Source organism: Talpa europaea (assembly GCF_964194135.1).
Source record: "Talpa europaea genome assembly, chromosome: 11".
Lineage (NCBI taxonomy): Eukaryota > Metazoa > Chordata > Mammalia > Eulipotyphla > Talpidae > Talpa > Talpa europaea.
Genome location: NC_140078.1, coordinates 93,644,858 through 93,670,338, shown reverse-complemented (window position 1 = coordinate 93,670,338; position 25,481 = coordinate 93,644,858). Strand labels below are relative to the sequence as shown.

At 38.4% G+C, this 25,481-nt stretch overlaps 1 protein-coding gene across 1 annotated transcript in view; it reads left to right on the top strand.

The window, feature by feature from the left end:
* Positions 1–2,065: 2,065 nt before the first annotated feature.
* The window catches only part of PIK3R4 (phosphoinositide-3-kinase regulatory subunit 4), a gene marked incomplete at both ends in the record, with an annotated part of 44,854 nt that continues 21,438 nt past the window's right edge, over positions 2,066–25,481 (top strand). The window contains 8 exons of the mRNA XM_084246778.1: positions 2,066–2,798; positions 7,050–7,183; positions 8,912–9,494; positions 12,812–12,946; positions 14,811–15,032; positions 16,926–17,099; positions 21,744–21,889; positions 24,426–24,629. Of these exons, the coding sequence (XP_084102904.1) occupies positions 2,066–2,798; positions 7,050–7,183; positions 8,912–9,494; positions 12,812–12,946; positions 14,811–15,032; positions 16,926–17,099; positions 21,744–21,889; positions 24,426–24,629 (2,331 nt within the window). The remainder of the gene's footprint in view (positions 2,799–7,049; positions 7,184–8,911; positions 9,495–12,811; positions 12,947–14,810; positions 15,033–16,925; positions 17,100–21,743; positions 21,890–24,425; positions 24,630–25,481) is intronic.

Below are 25,481 nucleotides of genomic sequence, written 5' to 3'. Positions count from 1 at the left end.
TGAAAATAACCCAAATGTTCACAAACTAGTGAACGAATATACAAAATGTGTAATATTCATGCAATAGAAAAGCTGGCAATTAATGAAGTACTGGTACAAACTGCAAAAAGGATAATCCTTAAAAACGTCAGTGAAAGAAGCAGTTACAGCGACCTCATATCAAATACCGTTTATTGAAATGTCCACAGGAGTCAAGTTTATGGACACAGAAAGTAGATTAATGATTACCTGGCTTGGGAGTGGTAGGTGGGGAGGAGCCGAGGAGATGGAATTACTTAAAGGCTCTCATTTTGGGGGTGATGAAACTTTTCTAAAATTATAGTAATGCCATGATTAAACAACTCAATATAAAAAAAACTACTGAGCTGTGTATTTTAAATAGTAAACTTTACAGTATCCATATCTCAAGCTCTTAAATTCAACCTGGGATATATTCATTTTCCTAACTATGCCTGTAAACACTCAAATAACTCTATTCTGGCGCACGTGGGCTGAAGGGGTGTCTGAACAGGTGCTGAGGGCAGTCAGAAGCCTTTGGGGGAGCAACCGGTAGAAATAACAGAGTTCCCTGTAAAAGCGTCTTATTTTCTTCCTCCTCTCAGAGCGAGGCCACGCCCCTTCCTCGTTTCCTAGCAACCGTCGGCCTCCTCCGGCTCATCCTCCTGCCTCACTCCTGCGTCACTTCCGCCCCGCGGCAGGAAGTGAAGTCAGAGCCGGCAGCTTTCCCGGGAGTTCGGTGTTTGCAGCGTCTGCAGCGGCTCAGAAGTGGTATTTCCCTGGAACTGGCGGCCTCCCCCGTTCTCCCGGGTTCCACTTCCCCTCCGGGTGGGGCGGCCCTCGCGTCCAGAGGGCCTCGAGGGGCCGGACATCCGCGCGAGAGGAAGGCGAGGCCCGGGAACGTGTGGCCCCCAGGGCAGAGGAGGGGGCTGGCGGGGGCAACTCCTGGGGTACCTGCGGCCTCTCTTCGGCCAGACTTCGCCCGTCCGCTGCGGTCCCCGGAGCTTTCCCACTCCCCCCCGCGCACCCCCGAAGTTTCTGGGGGTTGGGACTTTTCTGCGTCCCTCCCCCAGCATCCCACCTCCTGGCTTTGAAGGACGACCCCTTATAGAGAAGACCCACCCGGCTGCTCAGCCTTTCCCGCTCAGACCCCACAGTGACCCGCCATGACCTCAGAGTGAGCTAGTGACCGACTGTGGCACTCTGAGGCCTGGGGTAATTTATGTGTGTGCGCATGGCGTGAGTGTGTTTATCTGTCCCCGCAACACCTGAGCTAGGAGAATCCTGGGCAGTGTAGGGCACGAGTGTATTTTGGTTTACTTTAACATCTCAGCCAGGGTTTGTCCCCGGTGGTTGCAAACCAGACAACTTTGTGCGTTGTTAGCTGGGGGTGGGGGTGGGTGGGGAGAGGAAGGCACAGTGGAACGAGGCTGGAAGAGCGCAGGTGATACTGCTTTTTTTGATCCCAGCCTGACCTTTTAGGAGCTCAATGACTGTTTGTATCAGCTGGTTCCTTAGTTAGTTTCAAGTCTTTAATGTGTTTGTCATTTTTGCTCCAAGAAGGGCACAGGTGATACCGATTTTTTTTTGGATCATAGCCTGATCTTTCCGTTGTGACTATTTTTATCAGCTGATTCGTAGTCAGTTTTAAGTTTTTGACATGTTTGTGTCTTTTATCCAAGACGCAAAGATTTTTGGACAGAGACTGTCTTGTAGTAATGTTGTGACCTTCATAGCCCAAACAAAACACACAGTAAAAGTTCATATTTAACTTTCAGAAAATATGCAATTATGATATTTTCAACTTAATATTGAAAAGTCTGTTTAAATATAGTAACACTCTTGGAAAGGATGATGTAAAATGAATCTTTTTAGATCAGTGTGTCCGAAACCTAGAGGCTGCCTATAAGGCTTGTACAGTGCTCTAGTGGAAAAGAAAAAGGGTGCATCTATCTTTGAGGAAGAGACCTGGTAAATAATGGCATTTTATTGCTTGTTTCTTTTCTTTCTCTTTTTTTTGGTAGGTGTTGTATCCTAATTTATTGACCCATAGCTGCTTGCTGCCATTATGGGAAATCAGCTTGCTGGCATAGCACCTTCGCAGATCCTCTCTGTGGAGAGTTATTTTTCGGACATCCATGACTTTGAATATGATAAAAGCCTGGGGAGTACTCGATTTTTTAAAGTTGCTAGAGCAAAGCACCGAGAAGGTCTGGTGGTTGTGAAGGTCTTTGCAATTCAGGATCCCACATTGCCATTAACCAGCTATAAACAAGAGCTGGAGGAACTGAAAATCAGGCTTCATTCTGCACAGAATTGTCTACCTTTTCAGAAAGCAGCAGAAAAAGCATCTGAGAAAGCAGCCATGCTCTTCCGGCAATATGTGCGAGACAACCTTTATGATCGCATCAGCACCCGCCCCTTCTTAAATAATATTGAGAAACGTTGGATCGCGTTCCAGATCCTGACAGCTGTGGACCAAGCGCACAAATCTGGAGTCCGTCACGGGGACATCAAGACTGAGAATGTAATGGTCACCAGTTGGAACTGGGTCCTTCTAACTGATTTTGCCAGTTTTAAACCCACTTATCTTCCAGAGGACAACCCAGCAGACTTCAACTATTTCTTTGACACTTCACGGAGGAGAACGTGCTATATTGCTCCGGAACGTTTTGTTGATGGTGGGTTATTTGCCACCGAGTTAGAACATATGAGAGATCCTTCAACTCCACTTGTAGACTTAAATAGCAATCAGAGAACAAGAGGAGAGTTGAAGCGAGCAATGGACATCTTCTCAGCAGGTATTTGAATTGGAATTTGCTAAGAGGAATGTGCATTATTTTAACTTTAAAACACAGAAATGTAGTTTTAAGTCCCCATACTTAACAAAATTAATGGGGACTTTAGTCCCCATACTTAACAAAATTAATTTTCTGCTTTGTTTTCATACATTGTTTCAGATAGATGCAGCATTCTTTCACTGGACATGTGCCTAGAAAATTCACAATAGTTCATTCTTTTATATGTGTGGGACACTGGTTTAAACACTAGAGACTGGGGTATTTGTATCCCTCTTTTCAAGGTGATAGAAGTGATACTGAAAAATGACTTCAGTGGTTTGCTGTGGTGGTGATAAATATAAGGTGCTGTTATAGGGATATGTAGATTTGTATGTTAGTAAGTCACCATGGTGGAGAGGGGTAGAAAGGCAGGATCAGAAAAAGTTTCTATTAGATGTTTGACATTTTAACAGACCAGACAACATGGATGGAGCTGGAAGGGATTATACTGAGTGAAATAAGCCAGAAGGTGAAAGATAAATACTGGATGGTGTCACTTATATGTGGAATATAGAGAAACCAACAAAGACAAACTTTAAAACCAACCCTTGAAAAGTGACCATGATCTGAGGCATCCAAGGGGGAAGGAGAGGGATAAGAAGGGGGGCACCCAAATGGACTGCAGTGGAGGACTATGGGTGCTTTGGTGGTGGGAGAACTATGGTGACCACACCTGAGGGGAGAAATCCTATATTGTCAAAATATTAACAAAGATGTAAAACAGTGGTACTTCATTAATTAAAAAGAAAACATAAACTGAGAGCAGAAAGATAATAGCTAATTTTGGTAAGGATAGTTTTTTTCAGGCAGAGGATGTTTCCTTTACAAAGACTTGAAGACCAGAGCATGGTGCGCTGATGTATTAGGACATTTTAAATAGTTCTGGTATCTGGAACAGAGGGTATGAGGTCAGCAAGGCCCAGACCAGAAAGGATCTAGAGGGACATTAGAGATGTGGGTTATAGACAAAATCCAGACTGGAGCATGGCTGTTGGATTGCAGGGGAGCTGCGTTGGAGATGATAGGTAGTAAATTGCCACAAGCCAGGTACCATGCTCCCCAATGGCTTACAGCTGTGAGAGAATTAGAGAGGGCGTGGAGAGAGGGAATGCTGAAGGGATCATCAGTAGGTTGAATTGTTGGGACTTGGTTGGAAGATGATGTCAAGAACACACCTTTCCTCTCACTGGGGAAACCGGGGATGAGGACGCTGGTTACCGAGATAGGAGGAGGAGCAGGCAAGATGATGAGGACTGTACTAGATATGCTGAGTTGAAGGCATCTGGGGGATATCCAGGAGAAGTACAGCGTATGGTTGTCTGTCATGGGGCACAGAGCTTTTGGAATGGAGATGGAGATTTGGGAGCTACCAGGAAATAGGTAGTCACTGTAGCCAATGGAGTAAGAAGTAATTCTGTGGAATCCCCTGAAAGAATCTGATGAAATCATTATCCTCCCTCCCTGGGAAAAAGCGCCATGCATTGCTGTGCATTATTTCACATACACAGACCCCAGGAAGCTGTGCCATGGATTCTAGGTGAGTTATAAGCGTCTGGGAGAAGAGGGGGCTTGAAAATGGTATCCTGATGAACACCGCATAGTCTGGCATCAGTGCCATTTTCCACAAATTTTGCAAAGATTAAAGCTAATCTTTTTTTCATTGGTAGGTTTACTGCAAAGAAAAAATGAGCTATAATTTAGAATACATAGGCACAATATCATGACTAATGAAGAAGTCTAGTTCAAGGGAATGAATAAGAATTGTTAGCTTGTATCACACCTCTGTCCATCCATTCAGCTCACTAATCTGTGTCCCAAGACAATCTAGTGGTGGGTGTATTTGGTCAGCTATGGGTAGCCTTTGGACTGTAAATACAAGATCAGAAATAGTCATCAGAATTACAACTTTCTTTTTTTCTTGTTTTTTTTTTTTTTTTTTTTAATTTATGCATACAAGAACTGGGGCCTAGGCTACAGGTGTAGGGGTTGAGAGGATTCACCAGAGATAGAGTGAGGAGCCGAACAGGCTGATCTACTAAAATATACTGCTGTGAGGAGCAGCAGGCGAGACAGGAGAGATGAGAGAACTGCTGTGCCATATGTGGGTTAACTCCCTGGCCTGGGATCAAACTCATGCCTGCCCTAGGGGCTGGTGGTAGCTTGATAGCACTGAGACTTTAACCCCTCCCTGCGCCACCAGACAGGCCCCAGAATCACAATTTTCTTGATCATTGAAAATTTACATTTTTCTTGAACCATTTTAACATTTTTGAATTTACTGTCTTGTGAGTAGGACTCTTGCCTTAGAAATGTGACCACTTTCTAGCTTTTGGGTATTTTTTAAAATTACATTTAAATTGAGTTAAAATTTTTTTTAATTGAGGTGTAATTGACCTATGACACTCGTTTTAGTTGTGCAAGCTAATGATATTTGTGTATATTGCTAAATGATCACTGCAGTAAATCTAGTTTAAGACAGTCACCATACATAGTCTAAAATTTTTTTCTTGTAATGATAACTTTTAAGATGTAATCGCTTTCAAATATGTATTAGTGTTATCTATAGTCTCATGCTATACACCCATTCCCATGGCTTTATAACTGGTATTTTTAAATTTTAAGGTTGAAGAATTTCTGTTTATCCTTTGTTTTTGCATTATACTTTTGTAAACCTGAAGAAAATTCTTAAATCACCATTTAATTTTCCAGACTAAAGAGCCCTACATTGTTTTGACTGAAGATACACCTTTGAAAGAGGGCTCGTAAGATTGTTTTCGCATGATTAGATTTAGAAGTACTGAGTAGAGGTACTGCCAAGGTGATGGTGTATCTTCACAGCATCACATCTAGAGGCATATGGCATCTGTCAGGAATGTTAATTTTGATCTCTGGTCAAGGTCTTATCCAATTTCTCTCCTGCAATTTTTTTTTTTTCAACTGATAAGCAAAAACCACTTTAAGACCATGCAAATAATCTTTCAGCCATCACAGTTCCCGGCTCGTTTTGATGTTTAGGAGTGTATTGTTTAATTTCCACTTATTTGTGAATTTTTCAAATTTTCTTCTATTACCGAGTTCTTACTTTCATTCCATTGTGGTTTCAAAGACATAATTTGTATGCTCTAAATCCTTTTAAGCTTCTGTGGCTTGTCTATGACCTAGTCTGTGGTCTAATCTGGTGTTTCATGTGTGCTTGAGAATAATGTGTACTTTCCTTTGTGCTTTGCTATTGTTGATTTAATTGTCCCTTTGATGTCTTTCAGACTCACTTGGTTTGTAGTGTTGTTCAGGTCTTCTGATTCCTTCGTGTTGATGGGATCTTTAATAGCTATTTTAAATATTCTCTAGAACTTGACACTAGGTAGAGAAATTAAGAAATCTGTTGGGGGTTTACAGGTGTCAGAAACTGTCTTAGTTGCTGGAGTTTTTTTAGTGAACAAAATAGGACAATTCCTTCCTTACAGAGGTTGCATCCTGGTGGCTATACAGACAAGACAGAAGTAAATACATTAAATACATTGGGCAGTTGGTGCCTTGGGGAAGATACCACAGAAAGGAGAGAATGTGACAAACAGAGAACATGGGATAGCTGTGGGGATAGGACTTGTGATTTTAAATCGGGCAGTTAAGGCCTCACCGCTGAGACGACATCTGATTAAAGCCCTGAAGAGGTCGAGGTACAAGCTATGTGGATATGGGGAAGGGGGTAGAGGGGTAGATTCCATTCCAGCCAGAGGGCCCAGCGGATGCAAGGCTGTGACAAAGGTTATTTAAGGATTTCTTTTAGACTTTAACTTCATGCCACACAATGATTTGGTGGAGCCTTTTTGTCCTTTTGAGAATGTAGATACATTTTTTTTTTTTAAGATTTATTTTTATACATGAGCTGGGGTATAGGCCAGAGGTGTGGGTGGTGAGAGGAATCACCAGAGACACGGGATGCAGAGCAGGCAGAAGGACCGAAGTACACTGCTGAGGGGAGCAGCGGGCGTGACAGGAGAGGTCTGCTGCGCCATGTGGGATTCTTGTCTGCCGGCCAGGATTGAACCCACACTGCAGAGGCTGTGGACAGCTTCACGGTGCGGCGCTCAACTGCCTGCGCCACCACGGAGGCCCCTGTTGTATTAAAATTTTAATCCAGTTAACTTGGGGTTTTGTATTTTTTGTTCTGTGAATTCTTATTTTTAATGGAATTTTATATCTATTTTCCAGGTTGTGTAATAGCTGAACTTTTTACAGAAGGCGTGCCACTGTTTGATCTTTCTCAACTTTTGGCTTATAGAAATGGACAGTTTTTCCCTGAACAAGTGCTAAATAAAATAGAAGATGGCAGTATCAGAGAATTGGTAACTATGCTACAAATATTTGCCATAAAATTTTTAATAAAATTATGTTCTCATTTTTACATTAGTTTGCTCTTTAGAATGTTACGACTGTGGAACAAAGCAACAAAGCCCCATAAACTAATTCAAACAGTCTGTTGATTTTACTTTGTAAAATGTATGATTTTTGGGAGAATGTATAATTTTTACTCTTCTCAGAAACAGCTCATTTGACTTAATATTTATATACATATATATGTATCTTCCCATTATGCTCCTTAGTTTTGCTGTGGACAGATTTTGTAACAGGATCCCTGCAGGTTGGAGAGTTGTTCAGGATAGACCTTCCAAGAAAGAAGTGAAGAAGGCATGTATGTAAAATGAGGACAACAGGAAGCATCAACTTTCATATAGCAGTGTAGGGCCATTTTATATGGCTGCTGGTAACTTTGTATGACTTTGATCCTGAGGGCAGTTCTGGAAAGGGAACTATAGAATCACAAGTTAGTATAGCAGAACAGATATGAGGAATTCATATTGCTGTTTGAGTGGATCTTTAAGGTAGTCAGTACAGTGATTGATGCTGATGCTGATGGCCTTGAATCGTGGAAAGGTTATAGTATTTTTTAAAATATTCGTTAGTAGGTAGGGAAATAGACATTTTCTTTTTTCTTACAAAATGGCAAATAATAAAAGCCAAGATGCTTCAGAGTGAGCCAGTATTTAGCTCATATTCATTGCACAGTGCTCCTGATTAGGAATTGGCATAACTGACTGTTCTTTCTTAAAAATGGCAGTGATTTGTCTTGGTACATTGGCCAAGTAACTTGTGAATATGGACCTATGATTCCTTAACTGTGAGAGGAATGGATTTGGCTAACCTTTATGGTTTAATTCAAATGTGAAAGTAATCCTATTAAAGTTACCTTTTCTTATGTATAGTACATTTGATTTTCCCAAATTCAGTGCTAGCCTTCTGTTTGGAATATAAACAAAGTTAAAATAACTAGATACATATTTTGTATTTTGTATATTTAAATAATGATGACTAATACACTGAGGGTCTAGGAAAGAGACTGAACTTTATATTGAAAAAAATATTTCCCTTTTATGCTAGCAAACACAATAGATTCACATAGGTTATATCATTTCTAGTGTTCACAGGATTTAACATCTCTTTTACATTTTGAAAAGTTCGAAGTACTGATGCCTTTTGACCAGACCCTAGAGCCATACACTTAACCCATGTATTCCTTGTGGTAATAGGATTCTAATCTAGATTCTAATATGTAAATAGATTTCAGGGGTTCTATGATTCTTTTCAGAATTGTGTACAATTTTGTATACAAAAATTGTGTGTGTACATTTTTCTTTGGAGAAAATTCCATTTCTTTCCTCAGATTCTCAATGGTTATCTCCTGCTAAGAAAACTAAGGATCCTTGAACTGTGGGCAGTAGTGTGTTATTTCCCTGTCTTAATAAATAGGGAATATTGAAAGGATATTTCTCCTCTTTGTGTGTTTGGGCCATCTGTAATAATGTGTAATTTTCTAGTGCTTTCTAAGACAAAAATAGAATTACTTATTACTCAGTAATCAGGTCCTGGTTAGTTTAGAAGGTAAACATTGAGCATAGTCAGACTTACCTTGAAAATCCATTAAGTCTGGTGTCACATTTCCCTTCATAGCTTTCATCTAATTTAATTTGCTGTTCTCAAGTCTATTTTTTATTCCCTTTCTCCCCTTGGTATAGGTAACTCAGATGATTCACCGAGAACCAGATAAACGGTTAGAGGCAGAAGATTACTTAAAGCAGCAGCGCGGCAATGCCTTTCCTGAGATATTTTACACTTTCCTTCAGCCATACATGGCTCAGTTTGCCAAGGAAACATTTCTCTCTGCAGATGAGCGTATTCTGGTTATACGGAAGGATTTGGGCAACATCATTCACAATCTCTGTGGACATGATCTGTCGGAAAAAACAGAAGGCGAGCCGAAGGAAAATGGACTGGTCATCTTGGTGTCTGTTATAACATCTTGCCTACAGACCCTTAAATACTGTGATTCCAAACTTGCTGCTTTGGAACTAATTCTCCATTTGGCCCCAAAATTAAGTGTAGAAATTCTTTTGGATCGTATTACTCCCTACCTTTTGCATTTCAGCAATGACTCTGTTCCTCGAGTGAGGGCTGAAGCCTTGAGGACGTTGACCAAAGTTCTTGCTCTTGTCAAAGAGGTTCCTCGAAATGATATTAACATCTACCCAGAATATATTCTGCCAGGCATAGCTCATTTAGCCCAAGATGATGCTACTATTGTTAGGCTAGCCTATGCTGGTAAGAGTTTATTGTCCAACTACTAACCATTCATATTTTTTTAAGTTAGTGACTATAATCATACCTCATTTCTGTAATTTGGTTAGGAATTCCAAGTGAACTTTAGTCCTTGAACTATTTGTGTACATTTTAGTTATATTTATAGCTAATCTGTTCATGGAACTCAGCTTTTGAATGTATTCTTGTTTTCAAAGTGATAAGAATTAACAAGTAAAAAGTACATAATATAGACTTTTACCGTTTTATTGGGAGTATTACATTTAATTTGGAGTAAGACTCTTCTAGACAAGTATGTGCTTCTGATCTAGGGTCTTTGGGCCTGCATAAAGTTCTTTTGACCACATATGTTTATTTGAATATAAGGTTTAAGATGTGACAGTTTATTACTGTTGAAAAAGTTTGATTTTGCTGGTAATTGTTGAAAGAAAGCCTGCTAACTTACTGAACTTAAGGTTCTTTTAGGTACTACAGTGCTTAGGATGTATGGCTTCTTTGTGATGAGGTGGGTGTGTTATTGGGCACACCTACCTGTTTTACTTGTAATTCTCACTCGAAAAAATCAGATGATACAGATTTATGCTCCTGAAATTAATTCCAAATGCTATTTCTGCATGGAAAATGTCATCGAGACATTTACATAATTCCATAATTTATTTCTAAAATGTAATCACGGAAATCAAGGACTCTGGTTTGCAGTCTTTGTAAGCAGAATTTAAAATATATGTGGTGATGATAGTGTCTCTTTTTGGAAGGATACTAGCTTAATTCATTTTATGATTTTCCTGTAATTATTTTAATGGAACATGTGACAAATGGTTTTTGAAGTCTGACTTTATCTTTTAGCATATCCACAAACTGATTGGTGGTTGTAGGGTGGTTTTTTTCTCCTTACACAGTATGTTCTCATTTAACATTGTCAGTAGATTCTTGAAAAGAATATATAGCAAAAGCAGATCCTGCAATAGTGTCTTTTTGTTCATTGTCAGCCCAGAATTTTTCTTTCTCATCATTAGAATGAAATGATGTTATTGGAAGACCTGTAATATATGTTTATTTAAATTTCTTCATCTGCCTATCTATTTATCATTTCTGGTTTCCACAAATGTTCATGTAAACTTCAGGCCTAGAAAATCCAGGATTTGTTTAAATTATTTATCATCTGTGGCAAAGCATATTTGTTACTTACTCGACAAATGTAAATAATTGCACCAGATAAAATGAAGGAAAAGTTTATAGGTTTTAAAAACAAACTATCTCTAAAGAATTTCAGGACTTATTTTGGCCCAGTACATCTTACTCCATTTCTTAATTGTGTAAAATAGGTAAGGTGTGGCTATATAGTGCCGGGTATACATACTGTTGACCCTTGAGCAGTATGGGTTTGAACTGCACAAATCCTCTTGTATGTGGACATTTTTCTGTCTGTTGGTTCTGCTTTGACAGATTTAACCAACCACAGAATTTTGTTGTTTCCATCTGCAGACATGAAACTTACAGCTAGAAAGGACCAATTCTTTTCTCTCTTTTTTAAGATTTTATTTATACAAGTGCTGGGGTACAGGCCAGAGGCATGGGGATGGGGGAAAGGCAGTGAGAGGATTCACCAGGGACAGTGAGGAGCAGAACAGGCAGATAGACCAAAAGCACTGCTGAGGGGAGCAGCAGGCGAGACAGGAGAGGTCTGCTGCACCATGTATATCCAGGGTATATCCCTGGCTGGCCGGGAATTGAACTGGTGCTGCAGAAGCTCTGGCCAGCTTCACAGCACTGCGCTCAACCTGCTGTGCCATCAGGGAGGCCAGGAAGCACCAATTCCTAAGTTGCACACCAATTTTTGGATGCCTAGGGTTTTGTGTCCCTAACTGCACATTGTTCAAGGGTCAGCTGTTTTGACCTTTCAATTACTAATAATCATAGCATAAAAATAATAGCTACTATTTATTGAAAAACCTACTGTGTGTCAGGGCATCTACTGCTCATGATTGTTACAAGAGTTCTTAAAATCGATTTTTAATTTTTTTTTAACCAGTAGTTTTTAACTCAGATGCTGTTATAGATTTGTATTCTGTATAAACTCTAAAGTATTTTATGGTTTGTGAACTTAAATGGAGAAATAAGCATAGATCTAGCCAGACTTTAGAGGTGCCTAGGAAAGAAGAGCCTTTACTTAGTAATCACCAAAGTGGGGATACTCCTCTAGGACTTAATTTCTTATCCCAGGATGACCCAGAATTCTCCCATCTTCTTCCTGTGAAGCGGGCGTTATAGGGTATTAATATCTTGCCTACTTGGAGATAAATTTTTGTTCTATTCAGAACAATTTTGAACCTAGCAGAGGTGGGCAGTTGGAGACCAAGATGGAGGGAATCATTGCATTTGTTAAACTCCGAAATCTCAACTATTGTGAGATGCATCTCAATTTCAGAGGTGTTTAAAAAGTAAAAAAATGAGTCCAAGAATCATTAGAATAGGGTAGTTCAACTTTATGGTGAGTGCTGCTCACTGCAGCGTAGGGAGAGTGAGTGCAGTCTGACTTGTATGGTCATGTGTCAGGCAGAGACATACGAGGGAAAGGAGAGAGAGACACATGACTGGATGAAATGGAAGGAAGGAAGTATAAGCAAAGAGAAGATGAAATTGATAGCAAATGTGACAGTAGTGAGGCATAATAGCCTTCCATAAACGAATACATTATCAGAAAGGAGAGAAAATAGACACTGCAGAAGCGTGGCAAATAGACTGATACTTTACTTAGGATGTCATCTGTATGTCATCTGTCATAGTATCACTTGGAAGACTACTTAACAATGGTTGATTCAGCCTGCCACTGGCTCGTTGAGGTCTGTGTGTCGTATTTATTTGTGAAGAAACAAACTCAATGGTGGTTAGCCAGCCAACTAGAATGTGGCTAGGTTGAGATTTGATCCAAGATCTGTGTGATTCTAACCGCCCACCTTGATATTTTACTGAATTGTGAATGTTTTTCTGTTAGTCTAATGTCAGGATATTATTAAAGGGTAGATCTTTGTAGAGGGATTAAGGTTTTTTGTTTGTTTTTCCTTATTTCATTTGAGTGCTGTATTTTGGTGGGTTTTTTTTGGTATTAAAAATATGCTTGTTTCGTTATTAAGACTGGTAGCTTGGGATAGTTGTAGATTACAAGCTAAGTTACTAAACTAATTAGGTTAAATGTTAAATTGAAAATTCCTCCATTGCCTCCTTTGTTTTATGATTATATGTATATGGACTTAGGCAAAGTTATAAGCATTACAAAGGTTTACGATGATAATTATAAATGTTCTCCCTTTATCTTACAGAAAACATAGCTTTGCTGGCAGAAACAGCTTTGAGATTTCTGGAATTAGTACAATTAAAAAATCTCAATATGGAAAATGACCCAAATAGTGAAGAAATAGAAGAAGTTTCACATCCCAATGGAAATTATGACACTGGTAATATGATTTTTCTCTTTGAGATTTCTTGTTAATTTAGAATGAATTGCAAATTGGCACAAACCTACCATTTATAATTTTCATGGAGACGAAAGAATACCAGACACAGGTGAGAAGGCCCCTGATGTCTGACTGTTCTCTCTATTCTTACATCCTGTTATCTAGCCAGGAAATGATGAGCTTGTCACCACAGATTCTAAGCTCAGTGCTTTTCAGCCAGAATTGATTTGTGTTAACAGTAATGCTAACTGAATTATATAATTCTTAGAGGGAAAAAAAGGCAAAAACACTGGAAACTTCATAACAAAAGAATCTAAATCTGTTGTCTTTATATGAGAGTGTATTCTGAGTATTCTCAATCAGAAACTGTATATTTCATACTATATGATCATATAGAAACCCACATCTTTTACTGTAAAGGAGCAGATATGATGGTAAATTCTTTCGCGTTTAGGGTCCTTTTGGAGGTTTTAAGTTTATCTACATCCATACTGTTTTTTTTTTTTTTAAAGATTTATTTATTTATTTACTTATATAAGCACTGGGTACAGTCAGAAGCGTGGGAGGGTGAGAGAATTCACCAGAGCCAGATCGGGGAGCAGAGCAGGCAGAAGGACCGAAGTACACTGCTGAGGGGAGCAGCGGGCGGTAGGAGAGGTCTGCGAATCTTGTGGGATCCTCTTCCGGTGGCCGGGGAGCAGCTGGGGATCGAACTGTCGCTCAGAGGCTGTGGGCAGCTTCGCAACCCAGCACTTAACCGTTGCGCCACCAGGGGGGCCCTATACTGTTCTTAATAGGCTTTTATTTAATGTTTATTGAGTAAAAATTTAAAAGTAAAATAATATACTTAGATCTGTTCCAAGATGTTTCTAGTTGAGAAAAACTAGAGAAATCTAGTTTTCAGATTTTTATTCTATAGACAACTGAAAGGACTGTTCTGGTTATTTATTATGATAGAATGGTATCGTTTTAGATAGCATATGTTATCTGGAATTGAGGACAACAGAATTTTTTATTTTATATGACAACAGAATAATTTTGAACTTACAGAAAGACTTGTCTTATATTTTATTACATTAATTAGATCTTTTTACATAATGGAGTTAGGTATTAAAACTTCTACGGAGTTGTCTTAACATTAATACATGTAATTTTGAATATCAGTTCAGCCTTTCCCTTGACAGTGGCTGTATCGGAGGATCTTCTGCCCTCATTCATTTAGCTAGTGAGTAATTGTTAAACATATGGTCTGTATTAAGCAGTTTCGTGTCTGCTCTAAGTACTAGGGGTATAGTGGTAAATCAGACAGAACAGATACCTGCTCTTGAGCTTGTGTTTTAATATGGGAAAGACAGACAAGTAAATACATAAATGAGAAGGGGAGGTTGGGTAGGAGGTAAGCTTGGAGACGAAGGCAATGGCCAGGTCATGTAAAACCTTCAGAGGACTTGCAGTATATTTTCTGGCTTTCTAAAATATATTAACTGACCTTTGAAAACACTTTATAAAAGTATTGTCCTGTACTGTCAGATTATATCCTGAACTAATCTAGTATTTTCAGCTCTTGGCTAAGTTGATTTTCTTGGGTAGTGTGGTCTTCCTGGTGCTTCCCATGGTTTTCTCCTTGAGCCTCATGAATAGGACTATTTAATTAACAAGATGGTAACGGTGCTTGTGGAATCTCTTTGCTAGGATGTTCTTCAGTTTATGTATCATTTTGCCATCTCTCCTTCAGAGCTTTGAGTAGGGTGATACTTAGTGATTGTAGATTTTCAGTGGTAAATTATGTAATCATTCTATCCCTGAGGAGTAAGAAAGCACTGGGTCTATTGTTGATCTATTTTTACTTTTTTTGTTTTTTTAGAGCTTCAAGCCCTACATGAAATGGTCCAGCAGAAAGTTGTCACTTTGTTAAGTGATCCTGAAAATATCGTGAAACAAACCTTAATGGAAAATGGAATAACCCGGCTGTGTGTGTTTTTTGGACGTCAGAAAGCCAATGATGTTTTATTGTCCCATATGATCACTTTCCTAAATGACAAGAATGATTGGCATCTGCGTGGTGCTTTTTTTGATAGTATAGTTGGTATGTTTTTTCTCCTGTTTTCAAATTTTGTCTTTAAGATTTTGGATTGTCTTAAATATTCATGCGATCTCGGCAGTGATACTGTTAACAAATTTCATTAATAATGAAATGAGTTTCTAGTCTCTTGTTAAGCTGCTTTTGGGTGATAGGAATACCTTAGTTGATCAAGGGATTGGTTAATTAACAGCGATAGGTTCATATGAAGGAATACCATGTGGTCATTGAAAACTGTTTTGTGTATGTTTTTTTCCTTCTTAAATTTTATTAATTTGCTAATTGTTTATATATCTGTCTAAATTTGGGGAGTATAACTTCACACCTCTGTATGTACACATGCTTCACTCACCTTCCATTAGAGCTCCAGTGCCAATACCCTGTCCTAGTCCCTGCTTTATACCCATTCCCACCTCCGTTTCCCTCATCCCCTCTGATAATCACTATACTTTTCAGAGACTGAGAGTTAATTTTGTTGTTTTTCTTTGGTTATTTATATTCTGCAGCTAAGTGAAACCATCCACTAACTGTCTGTTTTCTGACTTAGTTCACTTAACATCATCACTTCAAGGTCCATCTATTTTTTTCCCCCAAAAGGCACCATTTTATCTTTTTAGATACCTGCATAACATTCCATTGTGTATTCCACAATTCCAGTCATTTGTCAGTGGGCATTTCAAGCTGATTTCATGTCTTGTCTTTTGTGAACAGTGCTGTTATCAACATAGGAGTGCATTTTTTGATTGGGTTGTTTTTTGTTGTTAAGTTGTATGAGTTCTTTCTTTATCTAGGAAATTAACCCTTGTTGGATATATGATGTGAAAATATCTTCTCCCAGTCCATAATTTGCTCTTTTGTTTTTGGTGGTTTTTTTAATGATACAAAAGCTTTATCGTTTTGTAACCCAGTACATCTCTGTAGTTGGTTGAATTGTCAATTAACAGTTACTTGTATTATCCGCCAAAAGTTAACAAAAGAAGAGAGAAACAGGCATTAAGCTCATTGTACCTCAAATCAGAAGTAGAATCAGTAAGAGATAATGTACTATTTATATTTGCTTTACCATAATTCCAGTGCCATGACCCTGTATCACTTAATGAATATGTTTATAGCATCCAGGTCAACAGAGTCCTCTTTCTGTTCTCTACCAGTTACTAATACATTGCACATTTTAATTTCATATAGATACCGTGACTTTCTTGTTTTGGAGTTTCAAATTGCTTTGTTTTCCTTTTAAGGTAAAAGTAATATAATAACTTTCTTCATCTTGTCTGTGATATCTAGTTTCTTTCTTACTAATTTTATTTATTGCTTGTAATCTAGTCCACTTTTCTACTTGGGAATAATTTTGAAATTTATTAGCTTTTTGTTGTAATTAGTCAGATTGATTTCTGTTTCTTTGCTAGCTGTTCTGTTTCCCTCACCGCCTTTGAATTCCTGGGGTATGTCTTCCATTTTATACATTCTGCCTCCATCTGTATTTTGCTGGTGTACATCCTCAGTAAACTTTCTTAGAAGGGGTTGTATGTGAGGCAAACCTGTGTAGCCCTTGTATGTCTCAGAATGACATTATTTTTCTTATTCACAGTTTGGGTACAAAGTTTCTTTTAGACCTTGAAAGTGCTGCTCTGTTGTGATCTGACCTCCATTGTTGCTGCTGATCATCTGATACCACTCTGATTTTCTTTCATTTTTAGGGTACTTGTATTTCTTTCTGTAAGTTCATAGGTTCTTTTATTCCCTTGGAGTTCTTGATTAGTTTCTTTGCTGTGGGTCTTTTTCATTTATCGTGCTGGGTAGGAAATGTGATTTATATTTTTGGCTTTTGATTATTTTACGTAGTCACATTTATACTGTGAGATATAGGATAATCATGTAATGTTGCTTCTCTTTTTTCAGGTGTTGCTGCTTATGTTGGCTGGCAAAGCTCATCAATTCTCAAACCCCTGCTACAACAAGGACTTAGTGATGCTGAGGAATTTGTTATTGTGAAAGCTCTTAATGCCCTTACCTGTATGTGCCAGTTAGGGCTGCTGCAAAAACCACATGTATATGAATTTGCCAATGATATTGGTAAGTTTTTGTTTTTCACAATAAAGTTGGAAAAATGTGGGTGTGGGAAGAGAAATAACAACTGATAGATCATTTAAAAATTCTAGGCAGTATTGTCAGATGTTCCACTTTATTCTTGTCATGTGTGTACACACATGCTCCTGCCTATATGTATGCATGTGTGTCTGTGTCTGTATGTATGTAAGAGACAGGCAAAGAAACAGGATCATTTGGTCTCCCAGCCCAGGTTGGGCAATAGCTCTTTATTTTTATCTGTAGTTAATTTTTGAGATTCTTGAAAAATGAAGATTTATTTATTTATTTATTTTTGTTTAACATGATGTAACTGAAGTATTTAACTTCTGAAGAATCAACTTGTATTTTTTTTTAATTTTTTTAAAATTTTTTAAATTTTTAAAATTTTTTAAATTGTAATTTTTTTTAAATTTTAAATTAAATTTAATTTTTTAAAATTTTTTTTAAATTTAAAATTTTTAAATCCCAGAGGCATAGGAGGGTGAGAGGATTCACCAGACAGAGTGGGGAGCAGAACAGGCAGACAGACTGAAAGCACTGCTGAGGGGAGCAGCGGGTGAGATAAGAGAGGTCTGCTGCGCCATATGGGAATCTCCCTGGCCGGCCTGGAATCGAACCCGTGCTGCAGAGGTGGCGGACAGCTTCAGAGTGCTGTGCTCAACCTGCTGTGCCACAGAGGACACCCAACTTGTATTATTTTGGATGCTTGACCACTAGTCATATTGGAATTGAATATTGGATGTGGAGGACTGTCTTTGACATCTACCATTACTGATTGCCAATTAAGAATTCATGGTGCTGAAGTTACAACTATTAGTAATTTTATTAACAAATGAAAGGACCTCATCCATTGACCTTCATGACACTTACTTCCCTGAACTTAAAATTTGATTAGGAGCGAACAAGTAAACATGATGTGATCTAAAATTAAGACGTCTGGAACTTCTTATCACTTGATTTTGAGAAAGTTAGTAGTATAAGATTACAAGTGGCTCTGTACTGGGAGGACATGAAATCTTAAAAAATTGCCTTTTTAGATAAAAACATGTAATTGCTTCTAAATGCTTTTCCAAGGAAAATTAAAAGATGCCAGAATTGGTTAGACTTGGTTTTTCTTGCGCAATCCTCAGAGGAAAAAGGCAAAGGAGTTACTTTAATTGATGAGAAGCTAGATGGCAGTTGGTAGATATACATAACATTTCTGGAAATTTTAAAAGCATGTATAGAGGTTTGTAAAAAATTATGGTAATTTTAAGTATATGTCAATTCTTATTTTGCACTTTAATACTGTATAATTCTTTTAGTTTATAACCTTGATTGGGTTTGAGTTTTTTGATGATTATGTTAAAATGATTACAATTTTTTTTTAAAGGTTTATTTATTTATGCATACAAGAGCTGGGGCACAGGCCAGAGATGCGGGGGGTGAGAGGACTTGTCAGAGACAGAGTGAGGGACAGAACAGGCAGACTGACTGAAATACACTGCTGAGGGGAGCAGTGGATGAGACAGGAGAGGTCTGCTGCACCATGTGGGTTGCTCCCTGGCTGGCTGGGGATGGAACTTGTACTGCAGAGGCTGCGGATTGCTTCATAGTGCAGTGCTTAACCTCTTGCATCACCAGGGAGGCCGAAAATGATTACACATTTTATAGAGAACTGTTGATATTGGCAGCACAGTCATAAGAATGAGGGAAAAAAACACATTGAAATGTTTTTGGTTTTTCATATAGAATATTGACCCTTGAGAGAGTTATTATCTCTATTTTTCCCAATTTTTAAGAGCTGAGAACTTCAAAACCAGAAATTAGTATTATAGTAGAACAAAAGATAATAGATTTTTAAAATTTTTGGTCCTGCATGATGTAAGTCAGATCCAGAAGGCAATTTTCAAAATGATATTAAAAAGAAAATACATCATCTTTTTTTTTTTTTTTTTTTTTTTGTGGGACCCTGGCTAGCGGCCAGGGAACAAACTGGTGTTGCAGAGGCTGCAGGCAGCCTCACAGCCCAGCGCTCAACTGCTGAGCCACCAGGGGAGGCCCGAAAATACATCATCTTAACACACATATCTTGCTACCTGCAAGTGTGTTTTCCTGCTCATTCTCATTTTCTGAATTTTTACATCAGTGTTTTCTTTTTTCTTCTGTAAGTGGCGTTACCCCTAAATGGTTGAGCTCTTTTTCCTTTTATCATCTTTATTTTAATGACTTTGTATATAAACATGTACTCTTATACTCAAATTATTTTTGAAATTTAGTATAACTTATAATAACATTTTGTTTATCTGAAAAATAGATGTCCACCAATTGCTAAGCAAAAATCATCCAACTCAGTTTTTCACCCCTCAAATTTTGCCAAGATTTTCATGCACCCTGCTGTTTCTAGTCATTGATTATAGGATGAACTTGTGGGGTACTCTATCTTAGCATCACAATAAATTGTTACCTTTAGGTATTGAATAACCTAGTGTGGTGCAAGTTGTTGGATGGTGAAGACCCTTAGAACTGGAACTGAGTGTGGTACCACCTATTGGGGAAAGAGAGGAAGCTTTGCTGAGAAAAATAAAATCTTTTGTCGGTATTTTAAACTACTTAAAAAACAAACAGTTCTTAGTAACCTAGAAATACCCACCTGCTTAAAGTATATGATAAACTAGAATCTCTGTTGTGGCTCTAAACCATACTTAGCTAGCCTGTTGTAGTCCACCTTAAAGGGGATCGTGGTGTTGATTGCTGGAAGTTCTGTGGTAGTTCTTCTAAAAACGGCTCTCTTCTGTGCTCACTTTCTCTGAGGCTTATATTCAGGTAACTGAAATGTAATGGACGGAGAAAAGATGGGATATTACTGCATTATAAGGAGGTCTCCTTTTGGTTTCTTGTCTGTGGATGTTTGAGGTGCTTTGTATCAGTTAGCTCCTTGTGGATACAAAGAATGCCATACATAGCCACAGAAATCTCAGTAACACTTCAGTAGTGTTTATCAGGCATCTATGGGCTGTGCGGGGGTCTCTGCTGTAGGCTTTGCATCTCCAGGGTCTCTGTGGTGACTCTGATTGATCTGTCTTATTCTGGGGACCAGGTTAGAGGGGCAGCAGCCGCCTGGGTTATGTTGTGGGTGACGGCAGGAGATTGAGATAGCACGCCTAGCCTCTGTGTTGCATCCACTGCTATCCCATTGGCAAAGGCAGGTAAGATGAGTGACCTGAAAGCAAGAGGCAGAGAAGTCCTCTTTGTCCACTGTGAGCACATGGCAGGAGCCACCATGTAGGACATCCACGGAAAGAAAGGGGGCCAGGAATTCAGCCTCACAGAGTGCCTGCTTCTTGCCAGGTTTTTTTGAATTTAATTACTTTTGGGGTTTTTTTTTCAGTGTTTTTCTGGTTGTCAAAAGGAAGCTACCAGCCCCCCTTGTTGGAGGCCATAGAGGCTCCAGGGTGTTTATGAAATAATGAAAAGCCTTCTCCATGTAATTAGAATTGGAAATGGGAGAATTTTGGCAACATTTATGTTGAACAAATCTTTTCTCCTTCCTCCTTTTATATAAATAACATTAGCATGTGACAGTACCTTATTTCTCTGTTAGCATGGATTTCTTTTAAATATGCTCTGAATCCTGATGTTTTTGCTTGCTGAATGCAGAAATTTTTTTCTCTCAGAAGTTTGAATTTATCCTAAATCTTATTTTGGTTAGGTGAAGTCATTGATTTGGGGTTTAGGACACAAAATAGTGAAAAGTGGTGAAGAGACATTCACTTAATTTTTCTAGTTTAAGTTTATATTTTAAATTCTTTAAGAATAGGCTCATGGGGGCCTCCCCTGGTGGCGCAGCGGTTGAGCGCTAGGTTGCAAAGCTGCCCGCAGCCTCTGCAGCGCCGGTTCAATCCCCGGCCACTGGCGAGGGTTCCACATGGCGCGCAGACCTCTCCTGCCGCCCGCTGCTCCCCTCAGCAGTGTATTTCTGTCCTTCTGCCTGCTCTGCTCCCCGCTCTGGCTCTGGTGAGTCCTCTCACCCTCCCACACTTATGACTGTACCCAGTGCTTGTATAAATAAATAAATAAATAAATCTTTAAAAAATAATAATAATAAAAAAAAGAATAGGCTCATGGTTTGTACCTTTTTTGTTTTCATTCATAATGCCTGGGAATGAATTTATGAATGATGTATCAGATGGCATTATTTCCTTAATGTTTATCCCTTGGGGAAAAAACTGCTTCTCAGTTTCTTTACCCCTCTGTAGTAGAGGGTATGTCCTTGGGCTTCTGTGGGTAGTAGATGGGGGAGTAATAGTTTGCATATATAATGTTCAAGTAGTTTTTATACCCAGTCTTATAAATGAGTAGGTGCCCACCTATTAAGTGAAATATCTATTTAAATCCTTAGAAAAGAGACTTTTTGTTCTTTTATGTTATTGCTGAGATTTATGACAGGGAATGTTGTTGTTATTATGTTTGAATTTATGACAGGATGATTGAATTTTGGGGACTCCTGATAGGGACCATTGTGGTATAATCCCTTATCAATTATGTTACGCAGTGAAAATTTGTTTATAAATTAGTTTGAAAAGTATTAGATAGTTTGAAAGTATTTCTGAACATGAATTGATCCTTATCTTTCATTTTGCTCTGTAGCTCCCTTCCTGTGCCATCCCAATCTGTGGATCCGCTACGGTGCTGTGGGGTTCATCACAGTGGTAGCTCATCAGATAAGCACCGCTGATGTCTACTGCAAACTGATGCCTTACCTTGACCCGTACATTACCCAACCCATTATACAGGTATGCATTTTCCAACTTGGTGTCAGTTCTCCTTCCAAAACCTGTGCCACTTTAAAAACTGTTGGGAGTCAGTTCTATTTTTATTTAATCTATTTTTAAAGATTTAAATTGGGTACAACATTTTCACATTCCTTTCAAAGTAGTTAACCAGCACTTTTGAAGATGAGAAAAATTCAAGAGACTATGAAATTACACATTATGTTAATGCATGCTATAGACCTCAGGGTTCATACTTTTCATTTGTGTAATGTTGTAAAACATCTGTTAAAGTGGAATGTAATCTAGCAGAGATGTATATTGATTTCTTTTTATTCTAAAAAGTATAACTGATTTCAGCTCAAGTCAGCATTTATAATAAATTAGAAGACGCTCTTTCAGGTGCTTGTTTTTTGGACCACTAAATTGGTTCTGGTTTTTTCCATTTTGAGTCTAATGCCCCTGCCCCTCCCACACCCCCTCCACCCCAATAGTAAAGTTGATGATAAACTTTTTTTCTTTGGTTTGTACAAGGCAAGTTTTTTATCCAACTTGTTGGGGTTTATACCCTTCCTCTTGCTGGACAGCTAAGAATTAAAATATATACTTAAATTGGACTACTGAGGGATGACTGACTTAAAACATCCTGAAATATCCTATTTTTACTAAAACTCAGTTTCTCATTTACAAATTCACATGCCTTTCTGGCTCTCTCCTTGTTCCATTCTATGTGCCTTCCTTTTGGCTGGAGAAAACGGCTTTGGATCTCCCTTGGAAACAAGGAGGTGTTGGTTGTGCCTTCAGTTTTTATTTTTCCCCTAGAGTCATCATTTTTGGGGATCATTATTCTTCATTTCATAGAGTTTGCTGAATTTATTTTTATCCTTTGTTGTGGGTTCTTGGACCCACTTTCAGTGAATGTATGAGTAGCGGCTTTCCCATGCCAACCAGCAATCCCCAGACTTCAGGTCGTTATTGTGAGCCTAGATTATCTGTACTTCTGTGGCTCTCAGTCAGAGGGTCCCAGACCTCCTCCCCAGGTTTGATTAACATGGTAGAATGGCAGATAGACCTCAGGAAACTCATTTAATCACTAAATCACCAATTGATTACAAAGGATATCAATAGCCTGATGAAGAGAAACACAGGGCGAGGTCTTGGACCAAAACATAAGAGTTTCTATCCTAATGGAATTTGGGGTCAGGCAGGGCATCTTGGAAACTTCCTGAATCCCTCTCCTCTTGAGATTTTATGGATGTTTCATTCCCCAGGCTCTTGAACTTCTTGCCATTGACAATTGAACTTTGTCTCCAGCCCCTCTCTCATCCCTGATTTAAAGGGGTTGGGATTGAATGTCTTACTCTCTAGTCAGGTTGGTTTCCCTAGCAACCAACCCCCATCTCTGGAGTTTACCAATGGTTATTTTCATCAACATAACATGAAAGTTATTTTTAACACTTTAAACCCTTAGGAAATGCTTAGGCTTTTGGGGAAGCCGTGAAATGAGAACTGTGGATAAAGACCAACATGTGTGAGATTTTTATTTTGGTCATCTGAATGGCCAAATATATATACTTCCTATAAATTACAGCACATAACCCAGTGAAAATTTATGTATACATAAAAGATGGATAATATACTAGGAAAATGCCTTTTTTAAAGATTACTAAAGCGTCTTGAAAATCAAGTCTAGAAATCTCTACTACCCTTGACTACTTATTCTATTTAGAAGTTTGTTTAGTAAACTCTTCTGTAGCACAGTATGGAGAAACTGTCCCTAGGATTTGAAAGTTTCATGCATTTGTAATAATTCTTAATAGTAGTTGACTATAGTAACTTTAACATATGAGCAGTTGGTTAGAAATCTGCACCGCAGATCCTTTCTGTTAAGGAAAAAAATTTTCTTTTTGCTTTTATCATTTTTTTATATTTTGAAAAGACTAGAATCGGAAATTTAGATGTATCCTTCCTCAGTCTTCCTAGTTGGAATTAGTTACACTCTTCTGCTGGTTTCCCCTGCCCTTTTAGTTACTGTTAGTAGTGCTCATATTTTTTATTATACCTGCGCTGGCAAGGCAAGGATTGTTGAGGATAATAAAAGGAAGGATGTTGTGAACTGTGTGGAGAGTCATGATTTTTAGAGGTGGTTGAATCTATTGGAGACATGACTGAAGCGAAGCCCTGTAACTGTTGTCTTTTCTGGGTCTCTACTCTTTGGGTATTAATTAGACCTGTGAAGTGCAGGTACTTTTTAGGTCTAGGAAGTCATTTGCCAGCTTGAGATCTTGTTTTCAACTTTTCTGACCTGGATGTTTATTAGTAGTCTCTCAGTATGATAGGCACAGATGTGTACTGTGATACTAATAATGAAAAGAAAGATCTTAGCTCTTTTAAAGGTCTTTTGTATTTTTTCTTCTAAGCAGAAATTGCAGATGTTTGTATCTCCCATTTTCTTAGCAAGTAAACGGGCCAACTTCAGTCAGGTTGTAATTATTGAATTTGAAAATAACTGTTCTGTGTTTTCTCTTTTGTTCTTTTTTTTTTTTCTTTTTAAATATAGATTGAAAAGAAACTTGTTCTACTCAGTGTTTTAAAAGAGCCAGTGAGCCGTTCTATATTTGATTATGCATTGAGGTCTAAAGATATCACTAGCTTGTTCAGACATCTTCACCTGCGCCAAAAGAAACGAAATGGATCTCTTCCTGACTGCCCTCCACCTGACGATCCTGCCATAGCACAGCTTTTGAAGAAACTCATTTCACAGGTTGTGTCGCCTTTCTGAACTCTTACATTTAAATGTAAATTTCATAAAAACGTTGACTCTTCCTTCTAGTTACTGAAAATATCTTTGGTTGAAAGTGTGTACGTCTGGCAAGCATCCCCTGCATTTACTTTGGCATCTTGAAAATATTGGGCTGCTGGTTAGGCATTGGGTTGTGCTTTAAGGCATCATGGGATACCTGTTAAGTTTCTTTTTACTATATAAATGAGGGAGAGAGTAGATATAACTTTAAATTTACATAATCTTGATTTTGTTTCATATCTCACCAAAAGTGTGTTAAAATTCAATCAGGAAAAACACTGCAAAATACAGGTGCACTACAAAAAAATCATGGTCCGTGTTGACTCAAATTTAGAGTTTCCACTCTATGCAAACAGTTGAAATTACTAGGATTTAGAGTGTGTTTTATTGCATAAACCAGTTTACTGCTGTATTGTAGAAGAGCATGAGTTTGGAGCGATTAATAAATCTTGGTAGGATCAGGAAGTAATCTTTAATTTGGAAGACCTCTTTAGACATAATAAGACTAGTCTCAGTATCCAGTTTCAAGAGGGATGTGTGCCACCTGGGGCAGTCAAGAGAAGAATAAAAATGGTTAGAAATAAAGAATACTGTTTCTGACTAAATGCTCCATGAGCCATAAAGCAAATATTGACGGACAGCCTTAATGACCATCTTAAAGTCTGTAGGACGTTTTGGTTAAGAGAATGCTTGTCACTCATGTGTTGGCTAATGAAAAAAGATGAGAAAATAATTCAATTGCAGAGAGAATTTTATCGGGGTTGGGATATAATTCCTTTCATGTGCTGTAGTTGTCACTGACTATCAGTGCTG